The sequence below is a fragment of the Archocentrus centrarchus genome, chromosome 7 (assembly GCF_007364275.1).
Source record: "Archocentrus centrarchus isolate MPI-CPG fArcCen1 chromosome 7, fArcCen1, whole genome shotgun sequence".
NCBI lineage: Eukaryota > Metazoa > Chordata > Actinopteri > Cichliformes > Cichlidae > Archocentrus > Archocentrus centrarchus.
Genome location: NC_044352.1, coordinates 10331882 through 10353370, shown reverse-complemented (window position 1 = coordinate 10353370; position 21489 = coordinate 10331882). Strand labels below are relative to the sequence as shown.

The following is a 21489-nucleotide window of genomic DNA, read 5'->3' as shown; positions in this document are numbered from 1 at the left end:
ACAGAACAAGCAGGTGGTTTTAATGCAGTGTGACACACTGACAGGAGGACTGTCCAAGAAAAGCAGGCAGACATTTTGGGGTCATTTTAACAATCCCTAGAGCCACCATCAGGAAAGAGACTTCTTGGCCTGACAATCTTGAACAGGTTTGCTTCGATATTATTATAAACTCTGTGAAATCCATACAGTATAAAAAGTCAAAAAATGCAGTAAATTAATTTTAATACATAATGTGAACAGTATGTTTCAGGGAAGACACTTCATACAGCTCATTTGTTTCTTTCTTCCTGTGTCCATGTGAGAACAAGCCTAATACGTTCACAGTAGACAGCTGCAAATCATCAGCTTAGAAGTCAGTTTATTAGTTCAATTCATTTATTATTTTATATATAAATAGAACAATGCCAATAATGTGTAATTTTCATATTCATCCATGTTAAAAAATATCTTTAATATGTTTTAAACTTGTCAAAGACAACATTATGGATGTATGCTGTGTAACAACAGTCATCTATTGAATGAAGTGACTGAAATGATATAAAGTTGCTTAAAATGAAAACAGGGAGACAGTAGTGTGAACACAGTGAAATGCAAACTGTTTGGCTTGTAGTGAGTACTAGTAATGCTTGTTCAGCTGGTTAGGTGCTTCTTTTTGTGGGTAAAGCAGGTATCTGAAAGGTACTTTAAACTTTCCATATGTCCATGTTTTCTGCTGTTTCTATATTTTGGTACATACACATACAAACCTGCTGAAAAAAATATAGCAGTGATCCATTCCAGACACTGGAAACGCAAAATTTAGCTTACAGGTATGAAATGTGAAGCCAATGTAGAGGTGCCACAAACCTGCATTCTTTCTAACAGGCAGCATAGGATGACTCCTCTGGTTGCAAAAGCAAGTGTGGTTGTATAGAAGCTTTTAGGTGTATCCACACAGAGACCAGCAGTGACACAGTGAACAGAGACCACAAAATGTCAGTTAAACTCAACAACTTGTAGCAACAACAGGTGACATAACCCTTAGTGATGCAAAGTGGGCAGGTCCAGAGTTAAGCTTGAGAGCAAATAATACCGTTGATTACCATATGAGACGTTGGTAAATACATTAAAAAGGTCCACTACACAACCGCAGTCTGAAGCATCCACTAACAAAAAGTTAGTCAGAAAGTTGGGAGAGATGACCACAGTGCTTTTCATGCTTATAAAGATAATGACCCTTTGACTCCCTTGACCTATGACTCCAGTAAACATTTTCCCGATTAGCTTATGGTCTCATTCGCTAGTTTCAAGCCTTACCAAACACAACATGATGCTCATTTTGTAAATTATAACCCCAATTAGTCAAAAAGGAGGAAGAAGCCAGGTATGCTGTGGAGTGATCTGACCTCGTAACTAACACGAACACGTTCGATTCTCAGTTTTGCCCACCCTCACACTTCTGGGGCCTGGTTTCAAAGAGCTAAAATGTAAACAGCAAAAACAGCGTTTTGGGTTTGTTTGTTTTTTTAATAGAGCTTAGCGATCAATGGGTGACATCACAGGGACTATGTACATCTTTCATATACAGTCTCTATGCTGAACTTACATGATTGTAGTTAATCAAGGGCTGTTGCTTCTGTTCATGATTTTTTATGATTCTGCTCACAGATGATTTCACTGTTCACTTTAAAGTCAGCAAATGCTTGATGGAAGCATTTTTAAGTTGGCTATTATCTACTCTAAAAAGAGTATTTGCTGCTCTTCTTGGTTTGTCACATCCACTGCCTCAGTGTCATATACAGATTAAAAAGGACAACGGCAAAAATTTCACTAATTTTACAGTGGCTATGTCCATCTTTTATATACAGTGTATGGCATTCATTAATCAATGACATGAAATTCACCTAATTATTTGAGTAGGTTCCTCCTGTGCCACCAGAACAACTATAACCCATCAGGGCACAGACAGCAGACCTCTGGATTTGTCCTCTGGTGTGCAGCCAGCAGCAATAACAGTCGATCTTTTCAGTCTCGTGGCGTAGTGGGCTCTGTGGATCGGGTGTTTTCTCGATTGGGATCTGAGAATTTAGAGGCCACTGTCAACACCTTGGACTCTTTGTCATGTTCTTTGAGGCTTTTCTCTTGTACACCCACATGAATTCCTGGATGCTCAAGGCTTGCCAGCAGAACAAAGCACTGTAATAAAACGATCAAGGTTATTCACTGTTTTACGGTTACAGCTGATCGGTCCGCGTATGTAATAAAAAGCAGCAACCACTATCTGTTTCCAGGTAGCTGAGGTAGATGTGAAAACTAAATTCTGTGGCAATTCTTACTGGAGATGGTTGATCATTTTATTGCCATTTTTTTGTAGTACACAGTGCATTTTTTCAGATACTAAAGTGATTATTACAGCACAAATTGCCGAGTACAGAATGCAGCCTGGAGCCCAAACGCCACCTGGTGCAGTTTTACAATACAGGTCAGTTACAATCTACATACATAAAAGTATTACTCACCAAACAGTAGTGACAAGACAATTTCACCCTATCACTGATTACGAGGTGAACGATACAACCAACAGAATTAAAAAAAAAAAAAAAAACAGGAGTGTTACAGGTTCACTACTTAAAAATATATTCGTGTGCTAAAACAGGTGCTCAAGAAGCAAAAGTGGTGCAATGAAACCAAATACTCCAGGTTTAATACCAAACACATCCTTGCTTTTGTCAAAATGGCTTTTGAATTCAAAGATAGGAAGCATAAGACCTGCTGTAAATAGCAAAGAGGCAATATTAAACATCTCAACTAAGGCAAACAGGTTAGTTTGACAATAAAAGGTCACCGTTTTAATTCCAATCCATTGTTCAGATCAGACCACAAGCTCAAGGTCATAAGCTATTCTCTCCTTTTTTTCCGGTTTAGTGCGTTGCCCTTCTGATGCCGTCATCTCTGGCTCACCTTGTTCCTTCTTCACCATATTCTTAGCCTTGCCTTTCTTTGGCTTGCTTAAAATATATTCATAATTTCTTTTAACCTCTAGTAAGGCTGAGGTGAGGTACCGAGGTGAGAAGATCTTCAGTGAAGATGGGAGTTCTGCATGTCGGGCGAGATAGTCATGGTGAAACGAGGTCCCCGGGTTTCTTGAATGCCTGACGTTTGGAGCGAAAGGACGAGGAACAGGACACGGCTTCAGAAACACCGGTGGGGCAATTTCTGGCAGTACAAGTGAAGAAAAAGGTGAGGACTTGGATAAAAATCCAGAACTTGGGGATGTAGGCGCAGCAGACGGAGCAGAAGACAGTAGAGGTGTAATGGTCTGTGAGCTCTGAGTCTTGCCAGTTATTTCAGTCATCTGGCCAGGCTCCAGCTCATTTGACAAGTCATTTTCTGTCCCACCCACGGAGGAATCGTCCTCAGGCTCAGACTCTGTTTTAGACTCAGTCTGTGGAAGGAATAACATGTGGTTGTGACGGTGACAGAACAGCGCGCCACACCTGAGGCACTTCCTGCCATCTTTAACATGGAGCAGTTTATGACGTTTCAGGTGGTGACTTGTGGTGAAAGACCGATCGCACATGTTGCACGGAAACGAAGGTTCATCCCTGTGCACAACATGGTGCTCGGTGAAATCTGCCTGAGAAATTTTACTGACAATGGACCTTTGTTCTTCATGCAGCTGTTTGTGTTTTACCAGCTGTGGTATATCAGTGAAGGTCTGACTGCACAGTTCACACTGATAGCCACCTGCTCGAGCAACTATAGGTTTCAGGAGCACAATGGGCCTCTTTTTTTCTAGTTTTAGGATGTCTGGTAGTCCTTTGAGTGGTGGTGATGTCTTGTTTAATATGGGGGTTGTTTGCGATTGGATTATTTTGGTTTCTGTTTCAGTCTCAGATGCTTTTGCCAATATTTGTCCTTCCTAGAAGACACACACACACACACACACACACACACACACACACACACACACACACACACACACACACACACACACACACACACACACACACACACACACACACACAAAACGTAAATAATTTAGCATGTTCTTCATCGGAAAATAAAAATACTTCTGACGATCTGACAACTAACATCTTATAAAATAACTAAATTAATCATTTTATGGCTAAACAAACTTTAAAAAGAATTCTGCATAATCTACAAGTATGGGAAAAAAATGCAGAGAGAGCAAGTTGTGGCTGCTACCTTTGGCACTGATGGGGTTGCTGGTGACTGCGGTTCTTCTGAAAATTCATTTTCACTTTGCGTCATAACAGACGGCTCGAGGTCAACAGAAGAATCCCCCCGAAGTAAAGCTGCTTTTTCCTCTGTTCCAACTCTGGCTTTACGGCGATACTTTTTTCTACGACCATAGTACCTTTTAAAAATAAAATAAAATAAAAGCAAATGTATTAACTTGTTTTTGTCACATACAGCAATGCTGCAATGCTTTTGGACAGCTTAAGTTCACTGACCAAAAATTTACATTGGAACACATATAGTGGGAGAGAACTGTGCAGCTTGTGGATTAAATGTTTATGCACCCTCTCTAATTCATCGCCAGTTACTGTGCCTTTTCTAATATGCAAACTGATATCAAGGGCCAACCTTTGTAAGCTTGACCTGGGCTGACTGTAGCTATAGGTAGAAGTGGGCCTGAATGTGCCATGAATGTGCAATGAAAATGGATTTTTTTTAGGCTTTTGCTCAGCCAGGGAAGGAAAAATAGAATAGTAAATACCAGTACTGTTTAAAATACCATGAGCTCTGTGACCAGCCCCTCTTCTCCTACTGTTCAAACACACAGAGCTCAGAAGCAAAGAGACGTGACAACTATGAACCCAGGGCAGAGCAGTGAGTAAAGCACACACTCAAAAAGGGTAGTTTGCGCTTACTTGTATGTGCAGCTGAGTTAATATGTCGCTAATATTAAAAAAAATAATATAAAAATCTGTAATATTCTGCCATAAAGTCTAAAGTCTCATTTGTGTACATTTATGTTTATGATTTCTCTACATTGGTTAAAAGGGACCCATTATGCTCATTTCCAAGTCCATATTTTTATTCCTGGACTAGAGCAGCTTTGCATGATTTAGAGTTCAAAATAGTCCTTATTTAGGCCTCAGTGGAGCCCACATGGATGTACCCACTGGGACACCGCCCACAGGTTACTGAACTCCTGCTGTGAAGCCTCAATCTGAGGGCCATAATTTACAAAATGAACATCATATTGTATGCAGTGACTTCAGGCTGGTGATTCAGTTATTTAAGCCATCAGGAAAATGTTTCTGAGGTCACAGCACAAAGAAAGCAAGGGCAATTTTCCCAAAGACTATACACCTCTAAGCCTTTTTGCAACCACAGGAGTCCATTAATGGCCTGTCTCTCTCAAGGGCTTGTTGTTGCTGGGATACAAAAAACATCTTCTAGCACTTCTGTATTTCTTTGTTTTATGACATGAACTTTAAGGAACAGCTGGGGGGGGGTACCACAGACTGAGCTGTGCCTGAATGACGCCCAACAAGGCTTATTTTTGATTGAACAGCCCTACGTACACTGAGAATTTAAAGTATGTCCTCACCAAGATTATTACAGTTAATTTAAACAGCCATTTCATCTCAATTCATCACATAGAAAAAAAAAAAAACTTCACACCTGACCATCACAGATATGCCAAAAAAAAAAAAAAAAAAAAAAAAAAAAAAAAATCATTCCAAGAGAAAAAACATTTCTTCACGGGAACTGTGCCAGATTTCAAGTCCCTACTGTCATTAGTCTAATTAATGAATAGATAAAAGTTTAAGAAACCAACCAGCAAAAATGGGGGCAAACGCCATCACAGATTTTGGATTTCATATTCACAAGAAATGTTTTCTAAAAAAAAAAAAGCAAAACAAAACAATCTGGATTTGGTACATGGTGTCATACCTGGGGAATATCACACTGAAGTTATATGAAAATGTATATTCAAGCTGGAATATTTGTAAAATCATTCATCTGATTTTGCCTGTTTTAAAGAAAATTATTTACCTTGCACATGAGAAACTGTAAATAAAATATCAGTCCCCTACTTCCAAAACTGATTTTCACAGGCCTCAAAATCTGCTGTCAGAGACTTCAAGCATTCATCATGCTGTGTGAACTTGGTTTAGCTACACTTGCAAGACTTCATATTCATGGAGCCATAGTACTACATATTTACATTTCAATTTGAAGGACCTTTAATTAAATTTTAAAATGGACCCTTTGAAACTGATGCTCTAACACTTAAAAATAAATCAAAAATTTTGTGTGGAAAAAACAACAAAAAAACATTTTTAGTTAACTGAAATAAAAACTAGACTAGGAAAAAAAAAAAAGAAGAAAGAATATTCTAATATGTCGCGGATAAGCGGAAGAAAATGGATGGATTCTAACATGCATTAACTGTCCCTGACACATACTATCTATATACATGCCACTGAAATAACAAAAACATAAATATAAAACAAAATCAAGACAATAAAACTGAAAACAAAGTAAAAAATAAAAATTAATTAGAAAAATAAAAATCTATAAAAACTCTGGTCCTCGCAACAGATGTTATTCTGACTCATTACGTTACATTTCTTACCATTTCACTTTTTTCTTGGGATTCTGGTTTTGTTTGGTGAAGGTAAACACAGAAGGCACAAAGTCCGGACTGTCGAGCTCCGTAGATGCTTCTCCTATAACACAAAAATAAAAAAAAATGCGCAGTTTGATCTAATTAAATGCGCCTGCTCTGGTAAATAAGCCAGCTGCATCTGATACAGCACGTCTCCGGTGATCACTTAGCTACTATTTTAGCCCACCTGATATGAAGTGAGCGCCACAAACGCGTGCATTTCCCGTGAGTCCGGCCCTGCTGCCGTTCGCTTTTTGTATTGCTTGCAGCCACAAGCGCCTCCGCTTGGCTTTTAACGGCCGATTCCCCGACGGTATTCTGTAAAATTTGAGTTTTTTGTTGGGGGCATATCGATTTTTACAAGCAAACACACAACAAATCATCATTTTTGCTTTAAAACTGTTTGGTTAGCATAGGTTGAGGAAGTTATCAGGAGCAACAAAATTCAACTTCCGCTGACAAGATGCGCGCGCAACATCAGGGCGTCACGGAGAGCGGACAGTTCGTTAACGGTTAAGTTAACGTTAAATAAAACCATATAGCAAAAACAGTGAGTACACATTTCTGCCTTATTTTAATGTTTTAATAGCGTCGATTTTGGTCGACTGCTGACTCAACAGTTTGAGGGGAGTTCTATTGATTCTTAGTACACCACCAGCACACAGCGAACTGGAGCCCCCTGCTGGCAAAAGTGGCTTCTGTGACGCAAACTGACAAACAAACAAACAAACAAAAAACGTGAGTCCACGTGACCTCACAAATACTCGGCTACAAGAAAAATTCTAAAAAAAAAAACAACCCCCCCCCCCCAAAAAAAAACAAAAACAAAACAAAAAACTGTTAATGGTTCATACAAATTGGCTGTGTTTAAAAAAAAAAATCTTTCCTTGTTGGCGTTAGCATTTTTATCTACAATTTTGAATATTTGTGACTCAGTTTTATTTGCTGTGGTGTACTAATGTAGAATAAAAAGAGTTTTATTTATGTTTTTTTTTTTGACAGAAGGATAGCAGCAAGAGTGAAAGAAAAGATTCTCAAGAGTCCTATAGTAGTGAGTAGTGAAATCTGTTATGCTATGATGTATGCTTTTAGATAGTGATGCTAACAAAAAGACAGGAGGCAGAGGTGAAGGTGGCAAAGTTGAAGATGTTAAGACTTTCATTGGGAGTGACCAGGATAGACATGTGCAGAGGAGGAACAGTGGAGGGAAAGAGGAAGACCACAGAGAAGATTCATAGATGTAGTGAAGGAGGACACACAGAGGGTTGGTGTGACAGAGGAGGATGCTGGGGATGGGGTGAGATGGAGGCAGAGGATCCGCTGGTGACCCCTAAAGGGAGCAGCCAAAAGAAGATGAACAAGAAGGTATTTTTGTTCTTTAATTTTAAAAACCTTATCTTCCATTATGCATACTGACAAAACGTTGGTCTCTGCAATCACTGATTTCTATGGTAGTAAAAAAAAGTCTCTTATTAATTCAGTATAAGTGGTGGCTGGCAGCATCTACAGTGCCTGTTTTTCTGGGGAAATTCATACAAAAAAAAAAAACAAAGAAAAAAACTGTAAATTTGGAGATTTGAGTGTTATTTTAGCTTCAGCTGAACTTTAGAAAGCATGATTTATGTCTTCAGTCCACTGTCATTTAGAGTAAAACTACTTTGTGCAGCTATTTTTTCTTTGTGAAAAATTCTTTTTTGGTCAGTATGATCAGGATGTATAAAGCAAGGAGCAAATGAGACAAGCATTAAAAACGGTCCTTTAAACAGCTACCTAAACACCTTGGTGATGGATAATTTGATCAGCTCTATCAAACTGATGTCTTCCTGCGTTATCTTCCAAGTGATGCGTTTTTGTTGCGAAGCAGAGCAAAGAATAACAAAGAGATGTGTTTTTGTTTGACAGTTTTTAGCCTAAAATGGTTATATGTTATCTGTTGCATTGGAATGCACATCCCAAAATATGCATCTCTGTCAGCACTCAAGAAGCAGAGTGTCCTTGATCCTTTAAACTAATGTTTCGCTGATGTATGATCAAGGGCACTTCAAGACATATTTATTTATTTATTTCAGTAGTAGGTTTCCCCAGCAGTGCCACACCAAATACACTTTCCTGACCACCACTTTCCACTCCTGTGACTAGTAGCAAAGGACACATTTATATTCAGATATTTCATTCTCATTATCACTCAGAAGAACTAAATTAATACCTCCTAAAACTCATTTGATTTGTCCTTGGGTTTGTTTTAAAAAATGCATTTGTTTTTTGCACTTCACCTAATTGTTGGCACTTATTGAAAACACAAGTGGGCTCAAGTGTTTTCTAGTCTGTTAGACAAATCAGAGTAAACTACTGTCTGGCACTATTTTCATCTGTAAATGGAGAAAAAAAAAGAGTACTAGCCTTGTTGGTACTCCATTTGAGCTTTTCCCCTTCTCCAGCGGTAACACTTACCAATACACACACAATCTTAGAGTAGTCATCTGCTATGATAATATAAACCAGGAATTCATTGGTGAAAGGTTAACAATGTGGTCCAGAAATGAATGGATCAGTAACGCAATAAGAATTTCATGAAAGGTAAATGTGAAATATTGGCATCCTCCCAGTAAAACTCAGAAAAATGTAACACCTGACTGTAGGCAACAGGTCCAATCTTTTATTTACTAGTAAATCTAACAAGATTCCTGATAACCGTTGTCCCATACACATAAACCACTTCTTCAGGTACACCTAGTCAAGTGATTCTCGTGTCAGCCAACCACATGGCAGCAATTCAGTGCATTTAGGCGTGAAGACTTGGTCAAGATGACCAGCTGAAGTTCAAACGGAGCATCAGTGGAAAGAATACGGTTGTTGGTGCCAAACAAGCTGCTGAGTATGTCAGAAACTGCTGATCTTCTGGGATTTTCCTACACGACCATCTGCAGTGTTTACTGAGAATGGTCTGAAAAAGAGAAACTATCCAGTGAGCAGCAGTTCTCTGGGTTAAAATGTTTTGTTGATGTAAAAGGTCAGACGAGAATAGCCAGACTGTTTCATCCTGATAGGAAGCAACAGTAACTGGGATGACCACTGGTTACATCCAAGGTATGCAGAAGAGCATCTATGAATGTACACATCAAACCTTGAGGCTGATGGGCCACAGCAACAGAAGACCATACCAAGTGCTGCTCCTGTCAGCTACGAACAGGAAACTCAGGCTACAGTTCACAAGGGCTCACCAAAATTGAATAATGCCATGAAAGCATGGATCCACCCTGCCTTGTATCAATGGCTCAGAGTGGTGGTGATGGTGTAATGGTGTGGAGGACATTTTCTCTGCACACTATTGGCACCTTTAGGATGTGGTGGAACGGGAGATTCACTACATGATGCTATCATGTCAGTATGGACTGAAATCTCCAAGGAATGTTCCCAGCACCTTGTTGAATCTATGCCAATGAATAATTAAGGCAGTTCTGAAGGCAAAGGGGGCTCCAGCCCAGTACTAGCAAGGTATACCTAATAAAGATATCATCTGTGTTTGCTTTTTAGATACTTGTGCTTTATGTGAATATGATGATGAAAATGATGAAATGGGTAATTTTTTTTTATTTTTATTGACAACATTTTGGAAATGTCACATTAGGAAAAGCACAGGTGTGATAGTTAAATTAATGATGCTTGCTGGGACACTTGGATAGAAATGGTGTCATGTTCTTATTGGCAACATCTGTTCCAGTAAGAAACGTCTAAATGTCAGCTGTGAAAAAGTCCTGTGGTGATTGGTGTATGATGCTTCTTTCAGCTTGAAAAATCAGTACTTCCATAAAATAAGTTCCCTCTGGGAATAAAAGAAAAACTGTGTCGTCTGGCACTGTTTTCACTGGAAATTTTACAAGTGTGTTTAAGGAATAAAGCAGAGCTACAGAGTGGCTTATTAATAAATTGTCTTCTGATATCAGTGAACCTCATGACACATCGGAATTAAAGGATTTGCTCTCAACACCCAGGATATAGGCCTAACTTGTCTCTCTCTCTGGGTGAATATCAGCATTTCACCAATAGATGTCACTGTGGTGTAATGTGGCATAATAGTGTCCTACCCACTTTTGGAGAGGATTTTAAAATAACACCAAAACAGCAGCCTTGCCTGACATCCTTTTTTTTTTTTAAATGTAATTTAAACGAATTCTACTATTTTACTTCATAATCAGTGATGTGTAACAAACATTATGATCAGTCCTTCATGCTTTCATACCTCACCATGGATCTCAAACCTGAATCTGTTGCTGTGATAAGCAGCAAATCAAGGCAGCTTGAGGACAGCACTGTTGCGGATAAAGGCTGTTCGGTATGACAGTCGATCTATAAAGCTGCGTCTGAGAGTTAAATCAATATTATTTCATTTCCACTCAAACTTCCACCCAGAGAGAGTGAGAGCAGAGTTCCACAGACACCAGTGTTTAGTCACAGCTAAACCCACATGTACTATAAACAGACATGAAGCAATAGCGGACACCTGGGAAGGTTTCTCATGATTCCAGGATTTGCTCATGCTGTTGCCATATGTGTAACCTTTTTGTATTATTCAGCCTCAGAATACAAATTCATTGCTTCTCAAGTGTGTTTCTCAATATCTACAAGCTTCTGACCTGAAAAGAAATAAATTGGCATTGCCACTGTGTCCCTTCCCTCCTCCTTCCCCTCTTCTCCCTCAAGGTGACTCCTCCATCTGTACCGTCCCTGGTCGTGCCAATCCCTCTCTCTGCAGTAACCATGGTACAGTAACTGGGATCTGATTCCCCTCTTGTTTTTCTGAGCTGTCACTGTCTCACCTGTTTCAATGAACTAAGCACATCAATCAAAGCTCTGCAGCTTTGCTCCTGATCTGTGTGTGTGTGTGTGTGTGTGTGTATGTGTGTGTGTGTGTGTGTGTGTGTGTGTGTGTGTGTGTGTGTGTGTGTGTGTGTGTGTGTGTGTGTGAGAGAGAGAGAGAGAGAGAGAGAGAGAGAAAGGTGTGTACACAGGTCATCAAAGATGGCTGTTTCTAGTCTCCATGAGAGAAACATTGGATGAAAACAGCATCAGAAGCAATATGTCGTTAACATTTTTCCCGATAACGCACGCAGTAGTTCAGATTTCATTCACGTTTTCATCGCCACTGTTTGCTGTTTCAGGGTTGAGGTGTGACTTTGCACTGGCTTCATTTTACTACACAGCACTCCCATTTTAATTAGCCCCTTCTTCATCCCCTTCTTGCGCCGGTTTAAGTGGTGGGAAAGAGGGAGGGGAAGACAAAATAAAGAGGAGATTGAGGAGAATTCTTTTTAAAAATTTAAGCAGGAATGGAAGGTCTGCTATGGGGAATCATGGAGGGGAGAGCATCAAATAGATGGAGAGGAGGAGACTGAGCTTTTCCTTGCACCAATCCAGTGGCCACTGCTCCATGGTTTCTTGACTCATTCATGCTCATAAATTCCACTTGCCGTGTTTGACACTTTGCATTGATGGATGGACGTGTTGCTACCTTGTGGTGTTGGCACCCGTACTCTGCTACTGACAACTCCCTCTATTTAGCCAACAGTGCAGCAGCCCACAGGCTCACCCACCTTCTCCAGGGGATCTTGCGGATGCCGCTCCCTCCGTCACTCAGTTGTTCAAGGGTTGAGCCACAACAGCTCAATTACACATTCATTTCACCCGCACAGTCAAACAGCCAAGCTCCCCTCCCCCTCTCGCTCCCCATCTCTTCCCTGCTTTGCTTTGCTCTTTCTCCCCCCCCCATCTTTCTGCCAACGCCCACCATCTCCATGTGGCTCAAAATTCCTCCCATTCCACCTTCAGTACACCCCCCATTTTTACCCCTCTTTCATGGTTTCTTTCACATCAGCAGAGAAATACACATAGGACAGAAGCAGAACTGCAGAGAGATTAGGGGGTTTGGAGGCCGAAAGAATGAAGATGAGAGGCGAGGTACACAGAGAAAAACAGCATGAAATAGTGTGAAATGTGAGGGGAGGACAGAGTAAGAGTGAAGTGGGAGGGCGGTAAGGTTTTCTGGAGTGAAAACAAGGGGTGAGTGGAGAGACTGGCTAATGATATATTGATTGGGCTGGGCCCGGGGCAAATACGTAGGAGTATGTGGGAGGAGAAGAAGAGTCACAGCTTGCAGATGTCTTAAAACACCTGAGTGGGATATGTTTTGTTTATAACATGCTTATACTGAGGGGAAAAGCAGCACGGTTTGTAAACATCTTTAGGCATCTCGTTAATGCAGAAAACACAGTTTAAACATATAGCGCTGGCACCAAAAGGGCAATTTTAAATATGTTTTAAATGGTTAATATCTCAGGAAAGCGGAAGCACAGGTGTCAGCCAGAGCTCTAAGCTGGAACTGAATAATATCTTCTGGATATAAAAGCAAGCACTTAGATGGTGGACTGTCATTGGGGACCATATTAGGTGAGATCCTTGAGAGTGGGAGGCTTACTAAGTGGAAGGATGAAAGTGGAATTAATGGCTTTTTTCTACGTTTTCCTGTCATCACTTCAGCAGGTCTGCATGTGTTCGTGCATTTGTGCCCCCTGGCCAAACAGAAGAAGGGTGCTGATATTGATTACTAAATATAAATACATCTCTTGATGAATGGTGCAGTTTTTATTGATTGTAAGAGTCAATGGAGATAAAGTATGATGATGAGAAACGTACCCTGGGAACACTCTCACTGTTGGAATGGACATACAGCGGGTATAAAATTTAAGAGATTATACATTACTTTAGGAAATTCATTTTGCCCATACTGGCACTTTGTTAATTTGGTTTCTTACCTTGCTGCTGCAACAGTTCCATCCTCCCTGTTGCTCTTCTGCGATACCAGATTTCTGCTCCTGCTGCTACATGTGAATTCATGTGTAACACTGGCTGAGACAGTGGTTGGCATGAGCAATCATCCAGGAAGGGGAGTTGAAGACTTCATATCTTTGTATTAGCACTCAAATTCATTAGACCATTCTGAGTAAGCCTTCTTTCTTCCCCACGGTATGAAGGTAATCACTTTTTTCTTTGGGAAAATTTGAGTCAATGCCTACTGCATTTCTTTTGTCTTTTCCTCACTCAAATGTCTCAAATCCCTGTTTCTCCACCTATACTTTAGTGGCTATTCTTCCCACTTCTCCTAAACTTACTCTCAAGCTCACTACACCCTCACTTCACTCCCTCCAGCTCCAAACCCCGTCACAGTTTCTCCTTTTGTTCGTCTCCCTTTCACTGCCTGCAACAAGCAGTGCTTTGCACCTCAGGAACGTGATCCAGAAGCAAATTATATACACTGTAGTCTCAGTCTGCATCACATTTCTTCCTGCTTTACATTAAAATACTGCAGTTCAAAGCCAGTCCCTTGCTTTCCTCTTTCCTTCAGCCTTACCTTCCACTTTACTCCCCTCTCCCCCATCCCTAATCAGTCTGTCGTGACATGATAGCAGAGCCTATGAGAATTGGGAATAGAGGGTATGGAGTAGTGATGAGTGAGGATTTGAGAAATGGTTGACATTAGGGAATAAGCCCCTGTCTCCCTGACTACCACGAAAAGCCATTAATTTGCGTAAGAGGACTTACACGGCCCACATGATTGCCAGCCCCTTGTGATAGACAGATAATTTAATTTCTTATAAAGCTGAACAACCCTCAAGTGTGTCTGCTTGTCTCTGTCTCGCCCCTCTGCTCTTTCATTAAAAAATATCATTTTTATTAGGTTTTACAACATCTTCCTTTTTAACTAAATCTCTGCTTCAAATGTTTTAGCCTTAAGGCTAAGTCCTCACTGAAATGCTTCCACTTTCTTGCATTTGTTAGTCGTTTAAATTGAGATGTTATTTGAAATCTGAGAATTTTTTTTTTATAGTCTTATAGATCACAATAAAAGGAGATGGGTCTGAAAAATGATGCTAAACTGGGCATGCTCTAAATCTGCTTCCTTTCTGATGGCTATCAAGGAGCAACTTCTTTGGTTGCAAGAAGTCTGATTGTATAGGAGTATATGGGAAAATGACTCATCAGCTCCCGTGATCAGTGACGATGGCTAGTTTCACATCTTAATGAATACAACAAGACATTCACTTAGTAAATTACTGTGTCTATTAAAATTAGAAAGGCCGATAAAGCAGGGTCTACTTTGTGATTGACTTTGGTTTCTCGGACAGCTCCAAATGTCAAGTCCAGTTTCAACACACCAGGAAAGCGATGGCAAGGTTTCACATTGAGACTTCACAACCTAATAGGTGATGTCAGTGGTGGCAGTGTCCATCTTATATATAGAGCCTATGAACAAAAATAATCAGATAACGGGGGAAGAGCTGAGGGGGTGCCCAAACCTGTGGGTGAAACCTGTTAGATGACTACACACGTGGTCATAGAAGTGGAGTTACATCTGGTAACGTCAATTAAAAACAAACAAACAAACAAAAAAAAAGTGGATCAGCTTTTATTATTGTTGTTGCCTCCACAGGGTCACATTTTAACATTGATGCCACTCATTTATATCTTGTGATTTTTATTAACAATTACAAAAAAAGGAAAAACTCGGTCAACTTTTCCAGATTATTTCCAGATAAGTTGAGGATGACATAAAAAATATTTTATTGGTATTAGAGTTTTCATAGTGTACATATGAATGGCAGTTATAACTGTGTAAGAAATACTGACTGGCCTATTTTGGACTATTTTACCATACAGAGAAAAAAATGTGTCTATTTCACACCAATGTAAGCAGTAATCTAACTGTCAACACCACTGTAACACCTGCAGATACACTCATTAAAACGGCCAGAAATATGTACATCATTATCAAGTGGAACATTAACCTGACCTTTAAGACAAAATGTCTGACTTAAATTTACTTTGCAGTTTATTCCAGTAGTGAGGTGCCACAAATCCGTGTTCCCCAATTTCGAGCTGGTATGACGGCCTTTAGGCTGACCTAACCTGCAGTGTCGTGACTGTTCAATCCAAGCTACACTCTTTGTTAAATATTTCAGCAGGTTTGAGGCTGGAAAAATGGAAAAACTGGAATACTGAGACTTTCTAGATCTCAGCACCAGATGTTTGAGTAATAAACTGAAAGGTACTGCGAACAATGGTGCCCAGTGGCCCAAGAATAACATATATGGATATAGATTTTCATTGAAGACAATGAATTGTATAGTAACACCAAAGCTTTCTGTCTATGGAGTTAAGAAATGAAATTATTAACTATAATTAGGGAGAAACCCTGGCTAATAATATACAAGATGATATCATGGACATACGCATGGACATTGAAAGGTTTAGCTTGTAAATAATATTTCTGTTTAAAGTGAATAGCAAATGATTAAAAATGTGTCGTTCAAGTATATGGGAACATTATTTCAACCAACCAGTAAAATCATATATCTATTTATTGTGCGTATTAAGCTGCTGGATGCCCTTTGGGATCAATAAAGTATCTATCTATCTATCTATCTATCTATCTATCTATCTATCTATCTATCTATCTATCTATCTATCTATCTATCTATCTATCTATCTATCTATCTATCTATCTATCTATCTATCTATCTATCTATCTATCTATCTATCTATCTATCTATATCAGTAGAATCATACAAATCAAAGGAGAGAGCACCTTATTTAACAACATAGTGTGATTAACAAGACCATGACTTGCAAAATTATCTTCATATTGCATTCACTAAGACATGAAACTAGTAACAGAAACTGTGAACTCATTAGGAAAGTCTTTAGATTGCAGCCAAGTTTAATTTTATTACAGATTTCTACATAACCATACTTTTCTTCACAACTAGAGGAGTCGCCCCCCTGTTGGCCAGTATAAAGAATGCAGGTTTATGGTCGCTTCCTTTTTTTTAATAGTCTCTGATTGAGAATAGCATCAACAACAACCAAATGAAAAACATAAGATGAATAATCACTTGTGCAAATTGTGTGCTGTTATTTATTCTCTTGATATATCTCCAAGGTTTCTTTCTTCTTTTTGTTTTTCCAGTTTTCAATAAAGGTTTCTTACAAATCCCCTTTGGGGTTACGTCAGGAAAAGCATCCGGTGTAGATCTGCCAAATCAAAACATGCAGACCAACCTCTTGAGGCAAGGGAGCAGCTGAAAGTAGCTTTTAGTGAAGCTTTCTCAGTGCTTCTGCAGTCTAAAGTTTTGTCCACTCAAGTAAGATTAGACACAGAGCCTCCCCTCCTCACATTTTCCCCTTTCCATCATTCTTTCATCTGTCTCCTCACAGTATATCTAAGCCCCCATCTCATGCCATCTCAATGCTTCTTTGTGGCACCTGGCCCTCACCGCTTCCTCTGCGAAATAGCTTTCACACTCAGTGACTTCTCTAGAATGTGAATGAAGCTGCTGCATAGGGTCATTTTTTTTTAACTACCCACCAGTCGCAGTCGAATCATAAACACATACGCTCATGGATGCGCACATCTGCATACATATGCAAAAAACAAAAACAAAAAATGAACCAAACAAACAAACAAAAAAAAAACCCTTAAAATGTGGTTCTTTTGCAGCTTATTATGTACTGGGAGTCTGCTCCTCAGAGCAGTAAATAAATAATGAGAACACTGTTAAAATTCTGCCAGTATTCCATTGCTCTGTTGCCTTTTGTCTCCCTATAAAGAAAAGGAAGGCCTCAGTGGAAATTTTTCTTTTTTCTTTCATTTTTACATATTTCTCTCCCCCCCTCTTCTTTAATCTCTCCTTGTTCTCCTGCTCTTTTATATCTCATTCGCCCTTAAAAAAACTTCTCTGCTGCATCTGAAATTCACTGGTGTTGCTACCTTGCGATTCTTGAGTGCATCATGTTTTCAATTAACATTTTTGCAAGACAAAAGCTCCCAAGTCATCCCTGTTGTTCATTTTGGTAATGCAGAATGTGCCAGGAACTATTTGAAGAAAAAAGGGAGGATAAAGGGTAGGACTTCATATTACTGCAAGACAATAATTTGTGTTTCCTTTCTTTTAAATTACACCAAAGGTACTTATTATTTAAAAATACTTGGGAGTATTTTTCCTTACTTTTAAACTGGTATTTGTCATTATCTTTTTGTACTGTGCCTGCATTTTAAATATGATTTGGAGCCAGTAAGCATTTTAAGTACTGTAATGACAGCCTAAAATCAAAAGAATTACATGGAAAATGCTAAAAAATTACACCAAAGTCACTCCCTGTATCACAAAGTACTACCAAAAAGGATTTAAATGCCTTTTAGCATTTGCATTTAAAAATGCCATTTTTAAAAATGTCAGGACAAAGGTGAAGTTCAGCGGAGAAAGAGAAGGGCGGCGACCTGCAGGCTACGTACCCTTTGTTCAGGTGGGAATGAAAGAAGCAGTAGTGGATAATGTGAAATGACAACCACTGATATTTAAGCTGGAGACAGATCATAATGTGAGCCAGATCTGTCTGTTTAAATGCGATGGTCTCTACTTTTCCCTTCCTTGTGGAACGGACAGTTGATATTTCAGAGAATAACAAGATAACACTCTGACATTTTGCATTGAGATGAAGATCTAAAGCAGACAGATTGGGGCTGAATGATGCACACGAGTGCAACAGATAACAAGGCGAAGAGATGTGTGTGTTTTCCGTGAGTAACTGTTAAGTGTGTGGGGTGCATTCAGTATTACTGGCTATGCAGCAAAATACGTGTAAGCCTGTTGAACCAGACACAGCCACCATGAAATCCTGTTTCAGACTGGCTCACAGCAAATAAAACACACAAAGGGGAGGTTGAATGTGTGTGTGAGAGAGAGAGAGAGACAAAGAGGGAGAGAGAGAGAGCAGCAGATAAAAACAAACTAAGTGGCACGGGACTAGATGCTCACAAAAGGGTGTTCTTTATTTAATGGCAGTTAATGAAGGTCTCTTCGTGATGTATTAGAGAGGATTTTGCATGTAATGATAGAAAAACAGAACGGTGGCAGGAAGAAAATGAAAAGTATGCCTATAGAAAGGTCAATCTGAGTATGCTTGTCCCATGGAGTGACTCACTTCTTCTGCCCTGAGGTACTTGGCATTGGTACTGCAGTAAAGATGCCACTAAAGCCTTTCTGAATAGAAAATAAGTGAGGACTTGTACTCACAAATACCTCCCAGGCTGTACAGATACTTAACAGGACCCCCCCCCCAAATTAAAAAAAACAAAAAAACAAAAAACAGGTCATTTTGATTATTGCAGAAACCCCTTGTTCCACCCCATCTTCACTTCGCCAATGCTCTCCCACACAGTCATTTGCATTTTTTCTCTTGGCTTTCTTCCATATCTTTCGATTTATCCCGTCACACCTGTTATTCACTTGTTTTTCCTCTTTTCCACCCCCCCTGTTTCTCTTCCCTCCTTCTTTGTGGCAGCACTGAACCTCATCTAAATGCACAGCCAGTCATCAGCTCTCTACCTGCTCTGGGCATTTTTATTGGAATGAAAAAGTGCAATCATCCTTTTTCTTTCTAATACATCTCAACAAGGGGTGACACTGAATTGCTTAAATGGCACGCGATGAATGAACCTATTCCCTACTTTCCTCGTGTGTCGGTAGTGCAATGCATGAAAATCTTGATATTTCATTCACTTTTATGTAGCTTTGCTTGTTATCTTGTCCTGTCCTGCTGAAACAGAACGCATAGACTTTCCAGTGCTTGCTCTCTTGCCTGCAGACAAGCAGAGAGAGAGAGGCAGGGGAGAGGAGAGTGTAAGGAGGAGGGAGAGGGTAGCAAATGAGGTGTGGGTAAAAATTATGGGGGACTAGAAAAGAGAGCAGTGGCCCAGCCCTGGATATAGAGAGAAACAGGGTGGGGGAGAGACAGAGAAAGAAACAGATTATACAGTGTAAAATCCAGAAGATGCAGTTTTAGTAGTAGTGCGACGTGCAGATCAGTAAGCTCCTTCACCACTGGGGAACAACCGCCTTTTGTGTCTCCCCCGCCGCTGCAGTGGGGGAGTGCATTTACCGTCTTGCCCAGGGGGTGAAGCCAAGAAGTATCCTCCAATCAGCCTTTAATGATTTCTCTCGTCTTGTGAGGCTGCTGACGGTGATTTATCACTGACCTGAGACTAGCGCTGCACTCTGCACAACACTCCAGCCACCTGGAAGACCCGTCATGGTTTTTATTTCTTTTCTTACAAATAAATACCCTCATGTGGATGTTTCAAAGAGAAAGACCAGAGGACAAAACAAGGATTAAAATGGACATACTGATTGATGTTCTTGAATTTCCTGCAGCACACTGAAGATGGACTAACTTTGACACGTGCACAGGACATATTTTTACACCTACTACTCTCACAGAAAGGCTGCATTTGTCACAGAATGCCATGCCATGCGATATTTTATTCTGAAAGCATGGCAGGCTGGGAATCATTCTAAACACTCCACTGCAACAATCATGTAGGACTGACACTCAGGTAGAGGTAGATGATGATGATGATGAACAGGAAATGGAGAGACTGGATGACAGTTGGAGCTGGCTTGCCTGCTGAGCATGTCTGGCACTTCACTATAGCTTGATTGGCTGTCTGCTCTCGAGAGTTCGACTATCAGGTTGTTTCTCCCAAGTTATCATGTGGTTCATTGAGTGAAGATAGCTCTCCTCTGTGCTTGTGTGGGTGAGAATGCCACTCAGTGTGTGTGCGTGTGGTTTGAGTGAGGAGCCAGAGTTAGAGATTACACAGCCTCTGGAAAGAATACAGGTGTAGTGGAGCCTCGAATGAGGATTAGCAGCTCGAACAGCTTGTCACTGGCAGCACACAGGGCAATGGACCTTTTAGACAAGACGCTCAAACTATGACCTCTCGCTGGAGGATTAATGATAAAGGTTTAAGCAATATGATGAGATTCAAAGGGCAGGAATGCGGCATATTCTAATTCAAGTTATCTTTGAAGGACACAGACTGAGGCTAAACCTGAAGCAAATGAGAGTTTCATATAAATTCACTGAGGCAATTTATAATAGTCTAACTTGGAGAGTTAAAACTGAAGCATGAGAATTGGTAAATGTGCAGGGCATGCCCACAGGTTCATAAAAAGTAGCCCGCTTTTATAAATGAAATAATTGGATATGTAGGATGAACATTGGTGGTACTTCTATAAAGAATTGCAAACAAAAACACGAACAAAACACCCAGCACAAAATCCGGCTGATCTATAAATCAGTTTTATATTGATTTCCTTACACAGACAAGACCCAAATGCAACCCAGTTAACACAGTCCCACCCATGAGCGGTTAGGCAGAGTGCTGAGTATCGCTTAGAATAAGTGGTTTAATATTGGTCACGATATCTGACAGCAGATCAGATAAATGCTGCAAAATACAGTAACAATCTGTAAGCTTACAGTTTCCGCATGTTTTATTTACTGGTATTGTTTGGAGAGGCTTTATTGATGGCAGTTCTGCTGACAGTTACAAGAAATTTGGCACCCTGTGTGTGCAGTAAAGCTTGTAGTTGAAAGAATCGCGTCTTGTTTCCTGTCATAATGTGTCTGTAGGTGTGCATGCTTTCAGGCTGGTGTCTGTGGCATGCAGCTTATCTTAGCTGCACAGCAAGGGCTTACAGATCAAGGCTACTGGTGTGATGGGCACCACCCAGCCTGTCCCACCTCTCCACTCAGTGCATTTCAATAGAGTTAAATTATGAAACTGCATTAGCCACGCATTGATCCTTAAGTGGAGTACCAGCACAGGTGAAGAGGGTCCTGAAAAGGCTTTGATAAGGCTAAGTTATCTCAGCAGCCACACTCAGCAGTCTGGAAACCTGGAAAGAAAGGAAGAGAGTATAGTAGGGAGGAAGCTCCATGCGGCAGTGATGATAGCAGAAAGA

The 21489-nt window shown here is 40.1% G+C and overlaps 2 protein-coding genes across 2 annotated transcripts in view; one reads left to right on the top strand and one right to left on the bottom strand.

Annotated features, from left to right (window-relative positions):
* Positions 1–1535: 1535 nt before the first annotated feature.
* LOC115783194 (uncharacterized) lies at positions 1536–7107 on the bottom strand. The gene is made up of 4 exons (XM_030733912.1): positions 6816–7107; positions 6596–6689; positions 4189–4360; positions 1536–3901 (listed from the first exon to the last, which is right to left on the bottom strand). The coding sequence occupies exons 1-4, from the start codon at positions 7012–7014 to the stop codon at positions 2852–2854; spliced, it is 1515 nt and encodes a 504-aa protein (XP_030589772.1). The 5' UTR covers positions 7015–7107; the 3' UTR covers positions 1536–2851.
* An 846-nt stretch (positions 7108–7953) lies between these two features.
* The window catches only part of LOC115783827 (PDZ domain-containing protein 4-like), a 32075-nt gene continuing 18539 nt past the window's right edge, over positions 7954–21489 (top strand). Inside the window, exon 1 of the mRNA XM_030734840.1 lies at positions 7954–7993. Within this exon, the coding sequence (XP_030590700.1) occupies positions 7982–7993 (12 nt within the window). The 5' untranslated portion in view covers positions 7954–7981. The remainder of the gene's footprint in view (positions 7994–21489) is intronic.

What these genes read in the sequence shown, in the direction of transcription:
- LOC115783194 (XM_030733912.1), bottom strand. Translation starts at nt 7,014, where the DNA reads ATGATGATTTGTTGTGTGTTTGCTTGTAAAAATCGATATGCCCCCAAC. An exon ending in CCCAAGAAAAAAGTGAAATG is followed by an intron (nt 4,361 to 6,595) that starts GTAAGAAATGTA and finishes TATTTTTAAAAG; the next exon opens with GTACTATGGTCGTAGAAAAA. An exon ending in CAACCCCATCAGTGCCAAAG is followed by an intron (nt 3,902 to 4,188) that starts GTAGCAGCCACA and finishes TGTGTCTTCTAG; the next exon opens with GAAGGACAAATATTGGCAAA.